This window comes from Salmo salar, chromosome ssa05 (assembly GCF_905237065.1).
Source record: "Salmo salar chromosome ssa05, Ssal_v3.1, whole genome shotgun sequence".
NCBI classification, from domain to species: domain Eukaryota; kingdom Metazoa; phylum Chordata; class Actinopteri; order Salmoniformes; family Salmonidae; genus Salmo; species Salmo salar.
The window spans coordinates 32,588,954-32,609,403 of NC_059446.1; the positions used below are offsets into that span (position 1 = coordinate 32,588,954).

Sequence of the window (20,450 nt, forward strand, 5' to 3'; positions counted from 1 at the left end):
ATTGTTCTGAACACCAACCAGTTGAGTCTTCCGTCTCCTCGCACGATGTGGTCTCAAAACAAAATCCATGCCAACCGAAGTCTAAGCAGTGCGCTTTCAATGAGCACAGATCAGTGTTAAAATTTCAAGTCTTTTCCCCGATGACCAAAACAGACTTTAGGATTTGGTGGTCGTCAAATACTATTCCAGATGTGATAAGGATTATCACTTATGTTAGTGTTGTCTTTTTTATTTAATGTTGTTTTTCCTGGAAGTGATAAAACTAATCTGTCCACAGAGAGTAGTGAGAAGAGAGAGAACTCTGCAATATGTTTGGAGAGATTATCATGGTTTTACCGTTACTGTAAAGAAGCTGTAGTCTGTAATGGATGCCGTTGTTGGTCTTCTCTCCATTGTACTCCTGAAAGAGTCAAAGACAAGCACAGAAAATGATCAAAATGTCTCTCAGCTTTTGAGGTGACACCCTGAACCAAAGGCAACCCCACTGCAACCCACTGCTGTCTTGTACGTAATCCAATATCTCAAAACAAAATTAACAAAACTGAAAAAAAGGAACTATGCATTCCTAATCTACGCTCATCTGCCTCAATATACTCTATCACTGAAAATGTCCAACGAGACCAACATCCCAGTCCTAATCCAAGCAGATGTTGAGCCACAAGTCCTAATCTTGATCCCAACTCCTATGTCACAGGGACTTCCCAGACTAATACTGCATCCACAAGTAGAGATCATCTGAAGAGGAAACTTAAATCCCATAAGAGGCCAATGGGCCAACCAGCATTGTTATTTGCTGTTATAACACTGTTATTACCTTGAGGTTTCATTTTAGGTCAAATGAATTTGCAATTAGAAGGTTGTTAGTTAAGGTAAATCACAGTGCCCGTGTGTCCACAATAACATGTCACTTTAATAATGGTATGCAACTGGAAACATATTAATTAATGTGAACCTTTGAGATATCTACTAGATTTTTATAATCAGGAAGACAATTCTGGGGATTAATGTATTTTAAAACACAATATTATTCCCATGGACCCTGAGGATAATCCACACCATTCTCTGATTGAGTTATACTTCTGAAGTTGCTAAGCCCTTGCTATTTTAGAGTACTTGGCTAGGCCCAAATTCCCACCGCAGGGCCATAGTGAGATACAACATGGAATCTTAATCTTTCCTCCAACTCCTCTTGCTGACACGCACACAACAAACCAGCTGCCTAACTGTTGTATCGTCCAGCCAGGAATAAATCAAACAGCAACGACAAAAGGGCAAACTTACGTAGGAACTAAAACAACACTGTGGCTGAGGCAAAAACAACACTGTTACCACAACTATACAGAGAGATGCCGTACGAGAGAGGAGACATTTGCCTAGGTGACAGTGGCCTGTTAGCTTTGGTCGCCACGGTCACCAATGACCTCTGCTTCCAGGTGGGCCAAGTCGCTCTCACTGATCTTGTGTCACCTCTTCAACGGGCAGGCACCAGGAGGGAGGCCACATCCGCGCCCCTCTGTCTCTCTCTCCCTCTCTCTCTTCCTCTCTGTATCCCTCTCTCCCTCTATCTCTCCCTCTCGCTTTCTCTCTGTATTTCTCTCCTTCCCCTTCGCTGAGCGGTGCCAAATGTGCCGTGGAGTCTTGGCAGGGGCCCAGGGGCGGGCTGGAGGTCAAGGCAGAGGTGAATGAGCAGGGAGGACGGGAGAAGCGACCATGCCAGCTGGCCGCCGTCCCTCCTGACCGTGGGCGGAGCTGTTCTCTGTAACCTTTTACTGAGAACAACCCCCCGGCAGCATGGCAGAACAGCCCAGGCGGCAGGTAGAGAAGTGGGTTACCACTGAGAGAGCAGGTACAGCTGAACAACACAATAGAACACAGACAGATAGGTAGCCATACACTCATAGAAAAGAGGCTGTAGACAACAAAGGAATGTACAAGAAATTACATTTCAAATGATTGCTTAAAATGAATACAAAGGGTTTTCAAATATGCCGTTCATAAGAGGATCATCATATTTTCGCTTTATTATGTATTGTTTAAATAAAATTAGATTAAAAAAAATAGATGTAACCTCATCATCAAAATTCCTTAAATAAAAATATTACCTTTAATGTCTGAATTAAAGTTGAATCAAAACTGCTTTCATTCTAGCTTTTCTGCCTTCTGCCCATCACTGCCCCCCAACAGGTTCTTTGGAAACTGCAAGTGCTTCTATATCTGAATGATTTCTATGCACAACCAGCTCTCTGGATTTCTAGATTACAATCTTTCCATGTTTCAGTTATTTCCAAGTTTTAGTTTTTGTAAGAAATCTCAAAAGCTTTTCTCATGAATGTACTTTCTCAAAATACTTTGATTAGTATTGAATGACTAACAAAAGATACTTACAATACGGAACTCAGTTAATTAAATAAAAACATAATCTTTATTTATGAGGTGGACATAATCAATATATGTTCTACATAAAGTATATTATCTTAATTTTTTTGTTGTAAAATTATGTTTATGAAATTCTAATAAATTGAAATCAATATAATCAAATGACTGTATATATAATATAATTCTGTTCAATAATATCATAATGCAAAGATATAGAATTCATACAAATGTAATTCACTAAAGAAATGCATTACATTACATTGCAGCTTATATAATAAATCAATTAACAATATAAGGAAAGAATATTGATCTTGACTTGACATGAAGAAAAATGAATGTGTCCACAGTTTGTGTGCTACACGTTCCATGTTTCAAAGCATCACTGTGCTATAGCGCTGATCCCAGCGCCAGTGCCACCCTTTTATCCCCAATGCCAGCTATACCTGGCACACACGCCCTCCTCCCCCATTCCCCTTTGTGTGTGTTGGTCTTACTTTGTCTTTCTCCACAAAGTCTATGTAGGAGGTCCTCTCGATCTCCACGGGCTGGCCCTGTCGGTCGTACAGCGCCAACACAAAGTGGAAGAAGTTGGATTTGCGCAGGTTCGAGGGGGGCTGTTTTTCATAGTGAGCCCGGGCCAGACCTACACCGCTATAGATAGTAGAACGACAGAGAGGGGGATAGGGGGAGAGAAAATGGGAGCGAGAGGAGGGTGACATTTGGTTAGTACTGTGGAGACGAGGGCCACCATTGCAATTCTAAACACAGCAGGCACTATTCAATCACAAGCTGTTTCTGTAGGTAAAACAAATGCTGTTTACTGTGTGAAACAAAAAGAAAATTGCATGTGTAGTATTCCAATAATTCAAGTATGCTGCCTTGCAAAGAAGAAACCCTGGAGTAGTGATTGAATAGGGCCCAGAGTCCTGATAATTATTACTATACAGTCATCGGTTTCATTTAAAGAAACCTACACTTTGAGGTGTTTCAAAACATTTTCATTGTTCTGACAAGAATCAATCTTCATCAGGTCAACACCTACTATATCAGTACCAACTAACCCCAAGAAACGAACATCTCTTGAAACCAAATTCATTATACTACAACACAAATAAGGAAAAGAAGGAGAGAGCAGCGGAGTCGTGAGAGAGAGAGCGTGATAAATGAAAGCACTTGGCCCTATGTTCATGGTTCCCTGTGTGTGCCACGCGTTCCTTTGTGTTATTTGTCTCCTCGACCACCTCAACAATGTGATTTTTGGCTGGGTAGCGGGGACCCCAGAAGGCAGCGTCTGCCTCTGTTCGTGCCAAGCGCTGTGGGGCACCATTCCACTTGGCAAACGCGCCACTCCAGTTTTCCCTGACCTGTCAGTCAAACTCACTCCACTTTGCCCTGCATCCCCTGGGCCTGAAGAGTAAAAGACCTCCACACACTGTGCGTACGCAGACACACACACACACACACACACAACCCTTTTCACGATTGTTTTAGAGAGGGAGGATGTCTGCTAACACGTAATCCATACACTGCTAACCAGGGTTGGAGTTCATTTAGATTAAAAGTGAAATGTTGAAGTTAATGCCAATTCAAAGGTGACATGGTGTCGGACAGATGAGGAATTAGAATTGAAAAGGTTTCACAGCTTTGGAGAGGAATTTAAATTGAAGGTTTTTGACAATCTGAATTTAATTCCATTGGTTTTGGCGAGAGAGGAAAATGATATCTCGAAGAAGCTGAAAGGGTGATGTTGCCACACACAATGCTTCTTGGCCTGTCACTAATAATGGCAAATTGTAGTGACAGAATAGAGCCATTTGAGATGCCCAAAGACACAAACATTGCTATCCACTCACAACAACAAAAATGTGTTGACACTACACCGACAGAAACATACAAAATAAAACAAAACTGGAAACGAGCATTAACATATGTACAAAAACAAATGGTGCTGAATCATGTCTTCATGTGAAGAAGATAAATGACAGAAAAGATTGCAGTGTGTTAACCCAGTGAAACGGACTGATTTACTTTACAGGTACCTTGTGCATGTCAACATGTGCTCTAAAAGACTGGGCATAACTGCTCTACGCCATGGAGGGAAAGCTACTCGTTGAGTAAGATACCTCATGCATCTCTGCGCATCTCATAGCCTCAAAATAAACCCATTTTTTTGATCATAAAATCGATTCCTCATTCAGGAAAATGTTCAAGGATACATGAGCGTAATTACTTTTTAAACGCAAGGACAGATCCAAATATATAAACAAACGCTTGCAGGCGGCTATAGGAGCTCTATTGTTAAATCAATGAAACATCGAAATATAATAATGCTTTGGTACCAATCTCTGTTGAACTCAGTGGCTGATATCTCATTCATCCACACTAACTCAACAAATAACCATGTTCAATAAGAGATTCCAAACACAAAGCAGTTATGTAAAAATATTTATTCATGTGCTGCATTTGTCTTGGGGGGGCGGAGAGATTGTTTTTGGAAAGTTGCCTGGTTGCTTTCTCTCTGCGCTCATGGATATATTCCCCAGATGCTAGATTAATACCGGCGTGACCTTTCTGCACCCCTATTACCAATGCTTAATGCCTCATTTGTAACCCAGTTTGTTGAAAGCTAATTCCTGGACTCTGAGTTGTGAAAACGCAAAGACAGAAGGTTGCACAAGGGAGGATGGAGTTTTACAATGGGGGGAGATGTGAGATAAGAGAGAGAGAGAGAGAGAGAGAGAGAGAGAGAGAGAGAGAGAGGCTAGCTAGGGCCAATCTGAAATCATGGTTTCTGTGCTACTAAATATTAACTGTGCGACTGATGGGCTCTTTTTCCTCTCTAGCATACCCTCCTTACATAACCTTTTAAAAGTATATTTTTTTTGTGTTTCCCAAGCCTAAAAAGTTAACAAAAAAGGGGGAAACCCCATGATTCTTTTTACTGAATTACCTGACACAAACATTTGGTGACCGTACTACTGACCGTACTACTGCCATGGCCTACATAGTAATCTTAATGTAAACAACCACAACAGTATACTTACCTACCTATAACAATGAAAACAAGACTTGAGCCATATCACTTCCCACAATATCAGTTCCCACCTCCTACATGTATAAACCCCCCTTCGAACACCATTACCCCAATTACGAAGCTACGCCAGAACATTGGGGATATGTTGAGAACTCCAGCCACAGCGGTTGTGCCAGAGCCAGTCTCGGCACATTCAGATCTCTCCGCACTCCATCGACACAGAAAGCTTGTTAGCGTTATTATTTCAATTATGCTAATTACAGCCGCATCCATTTATGCTTGGCCGCGGCGGCCTGTAGTGCATGGCAGTGGTACTCAGTATAATAAAAACAGTATTGATGGCACACAGGTTTCTACTACGCAGGCTGGGTGTAAATCAGAGGCCAACAGAGAGACCGACAACAAATACAGCTAACAGCTCTTCTGACAGAGCTCCACTCTACATGTGCTTTGACACTCTCCCACTGTAAACGCTGACGGGGAAGATCACGCGTGAAGCCGTATCTGTCAGGTTGTCCACTCTCAACACAATCATCTGACACCTAAAGCCCATGTACATTCTGTGGCTGATATTAATGCTTCAAACAAGACAGTACGTTTAGTGATTTTTGATTTATTTTGATTATTTTTTTACCTTTATTTATACAGGTTTTTTCTCATTGAGATAACATCTATTTTCCAAGAGACACCTGGTCCAATAGTCGTTTTAACATGGGCTGGTACATTTGATATAAAGTCACTAGAGAAGGGTTCCCCAACTGGCGGCCCAGGGAGCAAATTTGGCCCGCTGATGGTTTTATTTGGCCCCCCAAGTTTTCTGAGCAAAAATAAAATAAAACAATACTTTTTTTTGTAGAATTTTCATTGTTGGACATAAACTACTGTAAAAACACCAGGAAATCAGCTCCAAGTGATTTTCATTTTGGAAATCTGTTCCCAAGTATTCCCACGCATTATAAAAACACACGTGAACATATACAAATGTAAACAAGGTTTGAAATTATTATGTTTCAATCAAATATTATATCTGTTTGGGTTTCTTACAGTTAATTTGCAGTCTTCAAATGATTTGTTATTACGTTCAGCCCCCCGAGAAAAAATCATCCCGCGGCTGAATCTAGTTGATGATCCCTGCACTAGCGCATTCAACAAGATTTTGACTAGAGGTTTTAACGACTATAAATGAATGGTTATCAATAAAAAAGAGTACAAAATTCTGAGAATAATTTTACATCTTCCAGAAATTATTATTTTTAAAGGTCCAGCTTTCTGCCATGCAGCATTAGTCAAAGCATGCAGTCTTCGGCAGCATTGGCTTAATGCAATGCAACAAATTCTAATTATGATAAATGAAAAATGTAACCTAGGGCTAAAGTATTCACAGCTAGAGGGCCTGCACACTTCCGGGAAATAGATATTAAACACTGAGACTCCTGCTCTGAGATGATCAACGAACATGTGAACATGCAGGAAAATGGCCCTGTCAATATACTGGACACTGTTGACTGTAATGTGTGTGTGCGTGCGTGTTTGCGAATAAACGTATGCAGTTGCATGTGTGTGTGTGCATGTACGTGCATACAAATATATTGTTCTGCATATAGCTGTGTAATAGTACCCATGAGCATCTGGTAAATCTTCCAGATTTTGGCTTTAAGGGAGCGATCAGTGGTTTCCCTCCCCATCGCCCTCACCCTCCCCTGGGTAGAGAGCGTCCCCTGTGCCACCAGAGTGGGCACCGTGGACACGGCCCTGCACCCCTCCAGCATTAATCAGCTGGGTGATGGGGTGTGACCGACCGAGCGGCGGAGTCTTTAACCAGCTCGGCCGGCTGCTTCCTACAGGACGGCCTAATGAGCCATATACCATCGCCTTGTTTATACAAATGGGATGCACGTAGAGTATTAAAAATCTCCTCTCTCTGGCCTACTGCCACTGTGTTAATCTAATAAATAGTGGAACTGTAAATCTCACAACCTCTGTGGTGGTTATACGGCCACCCCTCTCTGGGTTGCTACTTGGTTTGTCCCTGGAGTGGACAGTAGGGGACAAAGCTATAGGAGGACTAACACAGAGAAGATGTTGAGTATAAAGCCAAGGACGAAACCAAAGGAGACAGTAAAAGGGGGGAAGATATCAGAATAGAACAGCATGGAAAACCAATGCAAGAAACATTGACCTATCTAGATGTTTCAGACTTACACTAATTGCATCAGCAAATGTTGGGGGGAGGGGTCACATGAAATATATGCACATGCTGGTGTGTGTGTGTGTGTGTGTGTGTGTGTGTGTGTGTGTGTGTGTGTGTGTGTGTGTGTGTGTGTGTGTGTGTGTGTGTGTGTGTGTGTGTGTGTGTGTGTGTGTGTGTGTGTGTGTGTGTGTGTGTGTGTGTGTGTGTGTGTGTAAGGAAGAGTGTAATTTATGCAGCCGATACACAATTACTCTGGCATACATTTGCCCAGTCAGGGATGTAGCACCGCTCCCTCCCTAGCTCTTGTTTGGTTAGCTCTCATTAGCCGTGTAATATGAGCTAATGAGAAGAAGCCTAGAACACAGCAGGAGGACAGCCCTCGCCTGTGTCTGTCTGTCTGTCTGTGTGCGTGTGTGTGTGTGTGTGTGTGTGTGTGTGTGTGTGTGTGTGTGTGTGTGTGTGCGTGCGTGCGTGCGTGCGTGCGTGTGTGTGTGTACCCTCAGTAGGCAGAATAGACAGTCTCAGATGCTTTCAGTCTGGAGTTCTGTCATCTGGTGAAACCTATCACCATACCCACTTAGACCTCTCCTCTCTTCTTCTCTCCCCTCTCACAATATAGTACCAACCATTTAATATTACCCACATATTGCAGGGTTGTTACACAGCCACAATGCCTTGCCTTGGGAAATCCAAACAAAAACAAATGCACCGTCATGGAAAACAAATCATATACTCACTTGACGGACCAAATCAATTTTGATTTTGCGCACAAAACGGTTTCCATTTTTTTTACAGAAGATTTGCAAAACATGGTTTAAAGGTTTCTGGCAGGCCAAACTTTGAGAACTGAGAGCAGTAGTCTAGTCTAACTGTCCCAACAAACTATCCTATCCCTAACCATCCCTAAGTAATGGTCTGCCTCATAGTAGAACATCTGTCTGAGCAATCTCACTGTGCTGTTTAGAATTCAAAAGCTAGTGCAGGATTTGGCCAGTCAAGTGTTATTAACCACTGAGCAACCCAATCTCACAATCTCACAATTGAAAGTGTCAGTCATCAGAAAAGAGATGTCGCTACATGTACAAGAATAATACATTCTTTCTCAAGGAAAAAGGGATTGAAAAATCACAGTTTACACATTGTTTTTGCACCTCAGCGATGCAAAAGCCACTCTTCCCTTCCACTCTTCCTACTCATCTACCCTCCCTAGTGGCATTTGAAATCACTAGAGACTTACTGCATCAGAAAAGTAGAAACGACTACACTAAACAAAGTTGTATCTCTTCAAACAACATGAAATACTGTAAAGTGGATTTGAAACGTCACTGACTTACAAAACCATCCAGACAAGTCTACAGCTCATGAAAACACCCACACAGAGCTGTGTGTAGATCCACGGCAGTTTTTTACACTTACGATACATGATCCCGTGTTGCTCAGTCGGCAGAGCATGGCACTTGCAACGATAGGGTTATGGGGTTGATCCCCACGGCCAATGAAAATGTGTCCAGTCGCTCTGGATAAGAGTGTCTGCTAAATGACTAAAATGTAAAAATGTACTAATTGGTACACTCACACATGTTGTGCAAAATGTCAGAAACAATGCTCCCTTTTTCCCGAACTGTAAAAATAGTATCACCCAGTCAAAACACCTCCGTCTAATTGTTTGGTAATTGCAGCAAGACAACTACACCGCTTTTAGCCAATGGGGTAATGTTTCTCTGAGCTGACTGTGTAAATTAAAAATGACACACACAATTAGGGTTCATAAATGAAAATCAAACATCAACAGTTAGTCTGTTTTCTCAACTAGAACCAGTGTAACACTGATGATGGATACAGACATTGTGTTTGGTTCAAACCTAAATCCAAATCAAGACATGTGGGAAAACACTTACATAACATTAACTAGGTGAAACAAATCTGTCAATGTGCCCTTGAGCAAGACACTTAACCCTAATTGCTCCTGTAAATCACTCTGGATAAGAGCGTCTGCTAAATGACTCAAATGTAAAATGTTAAAATATTGCCCAGTCCATCATTGGACAACAACTTTTACTCTATCAAGACTTCAGTCATATGTTACTTTACAGCACACACCAAAAACTCGCTAAAAAGCTGTGAACTCTCATCTGCAGAAATACATAGTAAATCTTCACCTTGAGTTTTTCACTGTATGGTGTCAGCTATTTTCTCAGACCGCAATAGTATTTTTTACTAGACTTTCTCCCTGTCCAATGTTTGCTACAGGTTTAGCCGTGGCACACCTGCGCCTAGACTGCGAATCAAAGCAGCACCCTGGTCCTCACAACACACATACCTCTGCAAACTTCATGAGTGGGCCACAGCTGAAACCATTAGTTGGTCACTGGCACACTTCTAATGGGGTTCATAAAGTAGGTGGCTTTGCACAAGCCAACTAATTGTTTGCACGTTTAGGGGAAGCTGGCGAGAAACACTTGTTTCTGTTGCGGGATTCAATGAACTGGGTGCAGAGTGGCTGAGATTTAGCAGTGTGAGACGAAGAGTAGGCTAAGTCAGGTGTCTAGATCTATTTAAGCGAGTCGTCGCGGTGTCACCGCCGTGCAACGTGTTAGAGAGAATTCACAAGAACACGCTGCAACAGGGTGAATGCACTGTGGGTGTCTTGTTTTAACTATCTGACACTTCTCCACAAGGCTCAGGAACATTTAGATGAATTTAATAGGGGGAAGAGGGGAGAAATGCCCATTTCACAATAACTCTATTTTGCTCTGTAAAAATAAGAAATAACAGGTCTGACATGTTCATTGACCTGAGTGATTGTGAATGATGATCGCTTACAGTGAAGGAACCTTGGACCAAAATCTCTCCCAAGATGACATGTGGTGATGTCAAGTATATGAATGACTGCCACCCAGGACAAATATGTCTGTCTGTACAAATGTGCTTCTCCTTCCCATATGCCTGGGGCCAATGGGAAGTATTGTCTCCATATTCTGAGTCCGGTGACTGGTAATGATTGAGGCAGTGACGGATTGAGCTCTGGATATAGAATCCTGGGCTATCAGTCTCCCCGGTCGCTCACACTGAACACTAAACACTCAGTCTTCCACTAAGCTTGGGAACCTGCACTTTATTAAGTTCCCCCCTCCTCTTAGCAGACAAAGACAGGGTCAACATAATTCACTTTGCTCGATTTTACAGTGGCAACTGGGGAGGGTCAAGTGAAATCTGTTCCCCAGTTGTGCAGTCCACTTAGTCACACACACACACACCCCTCTTCTCCCCGTTTCAGTGGAATGGCTGTTTTGGGAGATAGATCGGGAGAGGCCGTTGCGGTGGGCATAGGCTAGGGGAGTGTCTCTAAAAGTGACCCATTTACGCATTCAATCAGCAATGCCACTTTACTATCCATATCAGATCTATCCGCGACCACATCCGAGCGCTAAACAAAACTATTAGTCTCCAGTTCCGTTTTTTTTCAACACTGTGTCACAAGCAAATCTAGAATGTACAGTACAGTTCCAGAACCCAGAGAAGGCCAGAGGCTCTCCAGAGTACTTTTCCCTTACCCCCTAAAAATCTACTTGACCTACACGCACAAGTACAACTACTTACTGCAGTGTAACTTGACATACAGAAACTCACTGTTTGGGCATTGCCCCTCAAATGAGTTTTGGTGAATGTGTTGTTTTATCAAACTTTTTGTTTGCATGGTATACGTTGGGTATGGGTAACTCTCAACATGTCAGACCTCGAATGGGCGGAGCTTCGTCTATAGAAGTGTTGACGGCTAGACTTCAGAGTACTTGTCCATGAGAGTTAAATACTTACTCAGGAATTTACATGGCAAAATGACACAGACACATTGCATTGCAATGGGAAGTCGTAAAGCACAATCATCCAAACCAAGAGACGTAGCCTCGTTTAAATGAAAATGTTCATGTCATTACACATAAAATAACATGTTGTCTGGTGATCTATGCATAATCTTGTTACGCACTGGGAAGGAGAAATATCTGACTAATTGCTTTAAAAAGAAAATACGAAATATTATAAAATCTTAGAGCGAATGGTCTCAGATAATGATTATTGAACACAATTCAAATAGTTTCTGCCAACAATGTCATATCCAGTGTAATAACACATGAATGTACTGCCACTACTAATAGCCACCTGTCTTATTTTTGCAATATCTTAATCTAGATAAGTGTGCATTTGACATTTTTTAAAATATTTTCTAGAATATAAAGTGATGCACTTTAACACTATCAAATAAGTTATCACCATATAGCCAATAACAGTTCATGCAAATGTCAATGTAGCTACACTTGGCAAATTACTGCAACTGTCAACCAGTACTGATCAATAATAGCCTTTATACTGTTGATCACCTGACAGTAATATTCAAGTACGAATTCTCTTTGTGTTACATGATAAATGTGTGACACATGAGTTTAATGCGTTTCAGTTCAATTAAGCATAATGGGAAGCAGTATTCAGAGCACACCAACTGTTAAAACTGACATGCTATGTGGACGGATATCCAGCAGACAGGTCTATTTTTCCCTCCAAATAAATAAAGGGAAATTGTGAACGCATGAAAGACAGTTTGTGGACTCACAAATGTATTGACACCGTAAGAAAACCAGATTAAACGACATGGTGTCGACGCGCTCACCCGCGAGCACCGGACGTGTCAATTGACCCGCTTATCGGACTTGAACTCCCGGGTGGACGTGTGTGCGACAGAATGACAACTAACACAGGAAAAACGTCTTCATCCTAGCTCATGAAATGCTTAACTTCTTGACCTCTTGTTTCATTTGAAACGTGCTGATGTGGTCTAACATGACACCACACCACCACTTCCGGCATCCTGATGGACTGGGTGTCACTTAAACGATACTCTAACTCCGAGACTGTTTGGTAGTTTCATTTTGCCTGCTCAAAATGCATTAAGAAACGAATAGCCTTTTGAGCATGTAAGGTGGTAAACGTAGGCTACAGTAGGATATGCTTGCTCTTGTTACCCTTTTTGTGTTGTTTTTTATAGTTCAGGCAATCAGATATGACTTACTGTCGGCAATGTGCACGCCGGGCATCATAACATATTTCCGATGCCAACAACCGACACCCAAACATTAACCTCGAGTGAGGGGCTACAGTTTTGTTACATTTTAATAGTGTATAAAATTGTTATTATCAATAGACATCATAAACACAGGTCTCATAATATGTTCTAGACGTTGCTGTATGTATTAATGCAGGGGTCAGGGCATGCTTGTAGTGACAATTTGTTCCGTGATGACAACTTTGGATGGTACTGGTAAAAGGTTTTCACACAAGCGTTAAAATCGAAAGTAATTTGTCAGTGTGCCTGTATAGAATTATTATCCGATTTAAAGAAGTGTAGGCATTTACCTGCTCTACATTATTTCAGTTCAGTTGAAGTCATTTATTTTAACACTTTGAGTGATGCCAATCAATTTCTCGCCAACACTCACGTCATCAATATTTCTCGGCGATATATAGCTTATCACGTATTATTAATATTATACACACCATGCTTTTTGTGTTTTTGCACCAAATACTGTTCAATAATTCAAGATTTAATAAATTCACGTTTAATTATGAAATAATTTTAATTAGAAAATAATCAATTGTATTTATTAAGATCTTAAAACTATGCATTTAATTGAATTCTACTTTTGATCACCTTAAAACAACACTTGTAGATAGGCCTAGCTTAATTAATACAGAATTAAAACAATTCTTATTGTGTGGTAGGCCTACCTGTTAACATATTATCAATCTTCATTCACGTCCATAACTTACAAAAGCGCACGTACGTCCATAAGAGATAAACAGGGTCACAACTGCAGGATACACAGACACGGTTTATCTTATAGCCAAAATGAGTCATATTCAATTGAATGTGTCCGGGTAGCCTATACTTTAAAATGAGATCAAATAAGCTGGTTTGATAACATTGCTTATACGACTTATAATTTGGGCCAACGATTTGTCTAATATTTTAATGCATGCAGCTTTACGCATAGATCAGATATACATCTGAGAATGACATTCTAAGTTATTAATAGCCTACATGGACATCCACGTTATCATCACAAAACCTTGCAGCCTATGATGTTGGCGATTCTTTCTGTAAGCCTTTCTTTCACAAACCAACTTCTGCATGTGGGACAGCTGCAAACACTTCGAGGTGCTCTTATTGTTTAGCCAACACTTAGTATAAGTGAAAATTGTGTTTTACATTATTCCACGCATGCGCGGGAGATACAGTATGGCGACGTTCTATTAGATGGCACATGTACATTGTAAAGTTTGAGTTATTTGCTAATCAGAGTCAAGAGTTTTCAGTAACAGCACATTTCTTGGAGCTCACTCAGCCATATAGCTGACATGCGCCACCTTACTGTCAACCAGTGCCTGAGTGCCTGAAATTGAACGCGGAGCAAACAGTTAGCCCATTTGTCACATGAGGGGAGGTATAAATTACGGTTACAGATATCCATTAATCTAGGTGTTGACTGAAGGGTCATGGTCTATTGTACAAAATGATGCAAGGTCTCATTGTCAAAGCGCATCTTGATCAATGTCCTCCATTCCATTCTACACTCCTAGAGATGCTACAGGCTATTTACACATGGTACGTGTTTAACAAGTATTGGGACACCAAGTCTAAAGAGCTATTTTGCGAATAGGTGCAGGATACAGTAGGCTACTTTAAATGCATAATATTTGCGTCTTTACCGATGGTTTACACTCGTACGAGTGTAGCCTATGTTGTCCGGCAAACTGCACCGAACTGTCAGCATCATGTCCAGCGATTATCATATGTGCATATCTAGTTTATGTTTACCTTTGTGCTGCTGTGTTCGCGTCCAATATCCCCGCGCTCTGCATCCAAGAGCGGACCGGTGTCATGCCACTCGTGAGCGGTTCCTCTTTCATGGTCAAGGCTCCCCGCGGGAGGCTGTCCTGGATGGAGAACATGAAAGTAACCTTCTGGGATCTCTCTCTTTTTACCAAATCACGCTAAATAATCCTCCTGTTCACTCAAAGCAAGGCCACCTGGATTAACGACGAGCAACTGAAATGGGAAGAATCTATCCCCAAAGTACAACAAGGGGGAAAGCGATAGCGGTCCTTATCCAAAGACGAGCGTCGTATCCCTTTGGGTTTTCCGCTTTATTTTAAATTCCAACCTCAGTTCAGTTCGCTCAAGCTTAACGGTCTGAAGTTAAAAGAGGGTGGAGAGAGGGCGAGTGTTAGAACAGTTAAGCATCTCAAAGGAAAATAATCAGCCGGGATCTAGGAGACCTTTTCGTCGTGAGGAAAGAGAGGGGAGATGTCGAAGTTGATCAGAAGGCGAACATACGCGCACCGGATTGTGAAATGAAAAGTGGGATAAAACAAGCGAGTGCTTCAAAAAGGAGTAAAATGAAATGATTACCAAACAAGAGGGAGGGACGGACCATGGAAGATTTGCTCTCCCAGGGGAAAAGGGGGATTGGGTACCAAGAAATCTCATTCCCTCCCTCCCAGTCTCTTTATCCTTCCTCTGTCCCAGCGGAGCGCACCTTCTCTCGGGTTCGGAGGCTCTAGCGCTCTCAGGGGATGGGGGATGGGGGGTGGGGGTGATGACGACAGGCATGGATTTGACAAGGGCGGAGACTAGTCCTTATAAGGAAAAATCATTTACGCGTCAATCGCAGATCTGGCTTCTCATTGGCGTAGGTCATCCATGACGTCATTTTTTGAATTCGCGGCAAAAGCTTTCGGCGTGTTTACCCATTGCACAATTTTGCTGGGCTGTGCGCGTGGACACAATAAGTGTAGAATTGCCCTACCAGATTAATCGGGCTATTTGCATGTTGCCCTACTTTTGAATTGGCTCATAAAGGCATAAAGCTGACCTCTCATTTCAAAGCATTGATCCTGTCGTAGGCTGTGGTTGATGTTAGGTTCACTGTATCCTTGTTGTGGCATTGGACTGAATAGGCTTCATTATGTTTGTGAGGAGCAAAACACTTCGTCAACATGATCAGAGGACCTAATTTATCGTGCCACACAATTTCATTCGTGCGCGCACGAACACTTCACACCGCACGCACTCACACGTATGCGCGCGCGCGCGCACACACACCCATTCAATAATATTTCGAGATGATTGAATATTTGTTAAAAGCTCATGATGGACCGCATAAACATTTTGCCTGTGTCTTTCTTGGCGGTTTTGATTCTGAATAGTGTAGGTCATTTTTCGCAATAATGCTTTGCTTGTCAATATATCACTTGAATGGTAGTTTGTGAATGTGTACAAAGATATTTGAGAGCGGCTGTCCTTGAGACCCTTTGCGTCCAGTAATTGTAATACAATAAATCACAGCAGCCGAATAATAATTAATAATAATAATAATAATGCACACTCAAAATAATTAATAATTATAATTATTATATATAATAGTAACTCTTATAAATGGCATTGTTTCAAGTAATTTGACAGTTCCGTTAACGCAGTAGTCTAGCCTACTTTTATACCACAACAACTCGAATTTCGTTAATTAGGAATCTTCCAAAGCAACCACAATTAAATATTTATAGAACGTTAGCCTCTTAACTTAGGAGACCAAAATGTATTCAGGAGATACGTAAACCTAACGTCTGGATAGTCAATATTCATATTTCTCTACAAGCAAATTAATTCGGTAATACTTAAATCGCGGAATATGTTGACTACAATATTCATTTTAGAAGTAATTAGGCTTACCTGGTCATTCATCTTACAACAATAGACACTATCATATTATCTCAAGTTATATTATTGCAATAATAAAATCTTGTATTAATATGTTCTTCAATAAAGATATTCCTACGTTTTTCTTGTTAATTGAACGAATTGTTATAATTACAGGTATAATTTGAATAATAATAGTACAACGTATTTATCTTTATCATTATTTGGGTATTTTGTAACATAACCAAAACAATATTAAGTTAATGATTAACCAACAAAACGTTTGTTTATACAATTGGTGTAAAATAAATAATTTTTCCATCCGTTTTATTTCTGTGTTCGATGTAGCCTATAGGATTAAAATAACCTCAATACAGTCACCGACGCTTATGCATTCGCTCTTTTTTATTTATGGTACTTTACGGAAAAAAGTGTGTGCTGCGAAATAACTCATGTGAAAGTCCAGTCTCAAGGGAGAGAAGATGGGTATAAATTCGTGGGTTGGCAACGTTCTGCGGAGATAACTCTTGAGACAAAATGACAACATAAAAGGTTTTACAACATGCATATTTTAATTGCACTTTCTAGAGACCGTCAACAAGGCGGTCTACAAGGCCAGACTGGAAAGTCAGCGGGCCACAAAACACTCAGCGGAGACAATCTGAAACTCCGACTGGGCGGTGGTCTACAGCCAAGGGATAGTAGGCAACCATCGTTCGCATAGCCTAACCTTATGTATCATCATCAATAATAAGCAATGTCTTCACAGAAGCTGGCTCTTGGTTCAATTAGTACCATACACATCATTCCAGTGGAAATGTGTAGGCCTTGTGTATTTTTGTTTGTCTCGTGTAGGCTACTGTAAATTAATGTAAGGGAACTACATACTGGATTTCAGCACGTTTTTTGTTGTCATTTTTTTTCTCCAAAATATTTACAAATTCATACAAAACACTCAAATTGAGTGCGTGGCTTAAGCCTTGTGGTAAAACTGTAAAAGCTGACGGAGAACAAACTATAGCCTATTATTTCATAAAATAATGACATCCATCCTTTGTTTAGTCATGTGTGCAGATGCTTTCTATTTCAATGTTAGATAGAAAGAGTACTTCACAGAAAATTCACTGATCACTGTCCTTGATTTTTTTTTCAGTGTGCCATTCAGCTGACGATTGCTGTCATCTAGTGGTCATGGGTTGCTACGTGTGTTAGCAGTGGAAGACGTACACTGGGGCGTGAATCAACGTACACTGAACAAAAATATAAACGCAACATGTAATCATTTCAAAGATTTTACTGAGATACAGTTCATATCAGGAAATCAGTCAATTGAAATAAATTAATTAGGCCCTGATCTATGGATTTCACATGACTGGGAATAAAGATAGAAATCTGTTGGTCACAGATAAGTTTTAAAAAAGTAGGGGCGTGGATCATGAAACCAGTCTGTATCTGGTTTGACCACCAATTGCCTCATTCAGTGAGACACATGTCATTCGCATAGAGTTGATCAGGCTGTTGATTGTGGCCTGTGGAATGTGGCCCCATTCCTCTTCAATGGCTGTGCAAGTTTCTGGATATTGGCAGGAACCGGAACTCGATCCAAAGCATCCCAAACAAGCTTAATGGGTGACATGTCTGGTGAGTATGCAGGAGATGGAAGAACTGGGACATTTTCAGCTTCCAGGAGTTGTGTACAGACCTTTGCAACATCGGGCCCTGAATTATCATGCTGAAACATGAGGTCATTTCGGCAGATGAATCACATGACAATGGGCCTCAGGATCTCGTCATGGTATCTCTGTGCATTCAATTTGCCATCGATAAAATGCCAATGTGTTCGTTGTCCGTAGCTTATGCTGGCCATACCATAACCCCACCGCCACCATGGGGCACTCTGTTCACAACGTTGACATCAGCAAACCGCTCGCCCACACGACGCCATGGTAGAGAAATGAACATTCAATTCTCTGGCAACAGCTCTGGTGGACATTCCTGCAGTCAGCTTCCATTTGCATGCTCCCTCAAAACTTGAGACATCTGTGGCATTGTGTTGTGTGACAAAACTGCACATTTTAGAGTGGCCTTTTATTTTCCCCAGCACAAGGCTTCTTGATATGCCACACCTATCAGATGGATGGATTATCTTGGCAAAGGAGAAATGCTCACTAACAGGGATGTAAACACATTTGTGCACAACATTTGAGAGAAATATGCTTTTGTGCATATGGAACATTTCTGTGATCTTTTATTTCAGCTCATGAAACATGAGACCTACACTTCCAGGGTTCTACAGACAGTGGCAAGTCAAATTCACCGCGATGCCTCCTGAGCTCAATTTGGCCCCTGCGTGCCTCCGGGGGCTGCGTGATTGCGTCACACCATCCATACCACGCTCCGACCACATTTTCAGATCAAGCATAAATTGGCTCTTAAACGGTGTGGGTTGGTTATGTCCAGAAAAAAGTTGGGTAAACTATACAGAACAAAAATATAAAAGGCAACATGTAAAGTGTTGGTCCCATTGTTCATGAGCTGAAATAAAAGCTCCTAGAAATATTCCATTCGCATAAAAGACAGGGTTGAATGTACATTTGCCTGGCATTTTAGCAATCGATGTGACGTTTGGCGGCGCCTAATCAGTCGGTTCTGTACCTGCCTGACTGAGTGGCAGTGTGGGTGGAATGACCGATCTGCCATGGCAACACTGCGCAAAACACGCGAGGAAATAAACATATCTGATCATTATCGGTTCTCTTCTCATTTTAATTCAAGTACTTTTTAAGTACCAACTTGAGAAAATGTAACATTTTCAAAGTATTCCAGTACTTGAATTTCTGAGTGCCAAATGCAAGTACTTTAAGCACCTCAAGCAACTTCACGTTGCGATTATATTTTTGTTCAGTATATTATTGTCATCTTTATTTCATAAGCAAACACAACATATCCACAAAGATATAGCACTTGTACAGATATAGTATTTACTATTTCAAAGTAAAAACAATCATAAAATATTGTCTACAGGAACAGATTCAAAAAAAGACTACACTTGAACCTGTAACAAATCCCTAGTTTGCTCCTCCTTGTCCAAACCATAGGACAGTTTATCTGCTGCTTCTGTGGTGTGAGGCAGCTTGATGTACAAGTAAATCCCCTGGACAGCACACTAATTGCAGAGCTTTTTCACTTCCATGTGAAAAAGATATTCTCAAATCCTCCAATATTTTATGCTGCAGTGTTCCTAAATGAGGGAACTCCATGAAAACACTTGATTCAACTAATCAAGGCTGTGTTAGTGCTCGGTTAGAACAAATAAGTGCACATCCCGATGGACCCTGATTTAGGAACACTTCTTTAAGCCATTTACTCCCTCTCCTAGAAACTCACAGCACCCCTACACTGCACTGTCAGGACCCTAATTCCAACACGATGCCTGTATTTAACCCCTAAACACCTCCACACCAAGGGGCCAAGCCCTACCATCCCAGCACTCTGAAGTCTAACTGACATCGTCTTGGTTGACCAAACCAGAGCCATATATATGGACAGAGAGGAAGGAGAGCAGGTTTGTGACAATTAATATAGGTTGACTTTATTTGTGGTGTTACTAGAAAAATATGACAGCTTTTGGTAGGTCTCCACAGCAGAAAGGTTTGGGAGCCACTGATTTACCATTTAGAAAGGTACATCCTATTCTCACTTATTCTTACTTATAAAACAGTTTTTTTATTTTGAATTATGAAAAGGTACAGGCCACCATCTAGTGGCCAGACAAAGAAGCAACTTCTAGTTTGGAATCAGCATTGAATGAAGTCAACATTTTGGAGTGTACATGCCATTATAGCAATGTTAGTACATTTCCTTAGACACTATCCACACAGTTATTAACTTCCCCCATAAAGTAGGACAACGGACATGTGAGACCAAATCCTACTCAGAGCTCCTCTTTCTTCCTTTCAGGCTTTGCACAGTCCTTCACTGCAACCAGGCAAGAGGAGAATGACTCAGCCAACCCTGTAGATAAAACATAAATATATAATTTATTGTATAGTATCATATTAATGTGCATTCTCTTGCCTGGTTCTCTTTAATGTGTATACTCC

At 41.2% G+C, this 20,450-nt stretch overlaps 1 protein-coding gene across 8 annotated transcripts in view; it reads right to left on the bottom strand.

Annotated features, from left to right (window-relative positions):
- LOC106604646 (transcription factor COE3) overlaps positions 1 to 15,207 on the bottom strand; it is a 100,200-nt gene extending 84,993 nt beyond the window's left edge. For 3 of the 8 annotated variants that reach the window (XM_014199492.2, XM_014199491.2, XM_014199489.2), the window contains exons 1-3: positions 14,470 to 15,206; positions 2,871 to 3,027; positions 337 to 400 (exon numbers count right to left, since the gene is read on the bottom strand). In XM_014199492.2, coding sequence (XP_014054967.1) covers positions 337 to 400; positions 2,871 to 3,027; positions 14,470 to 14,603 — 355 coding nt within the window. In that variant the 5' untranslated portion in view covers positions 14,604 to 15,206. Of the gene's footprint in view, positions 1 to 336; positions 401 to 2,870; positions 3,028 to 14,469 lie in introns of all 8 variants that reach the window. The other 5 variants (XM_014199494.2, XM_014199493.2, XM_014199490.2 and 2 more) reach the window with 4 other exon arrangements.
- Positions 15,208 to 20,450: the final 5,243 nt, after the last annotated feature.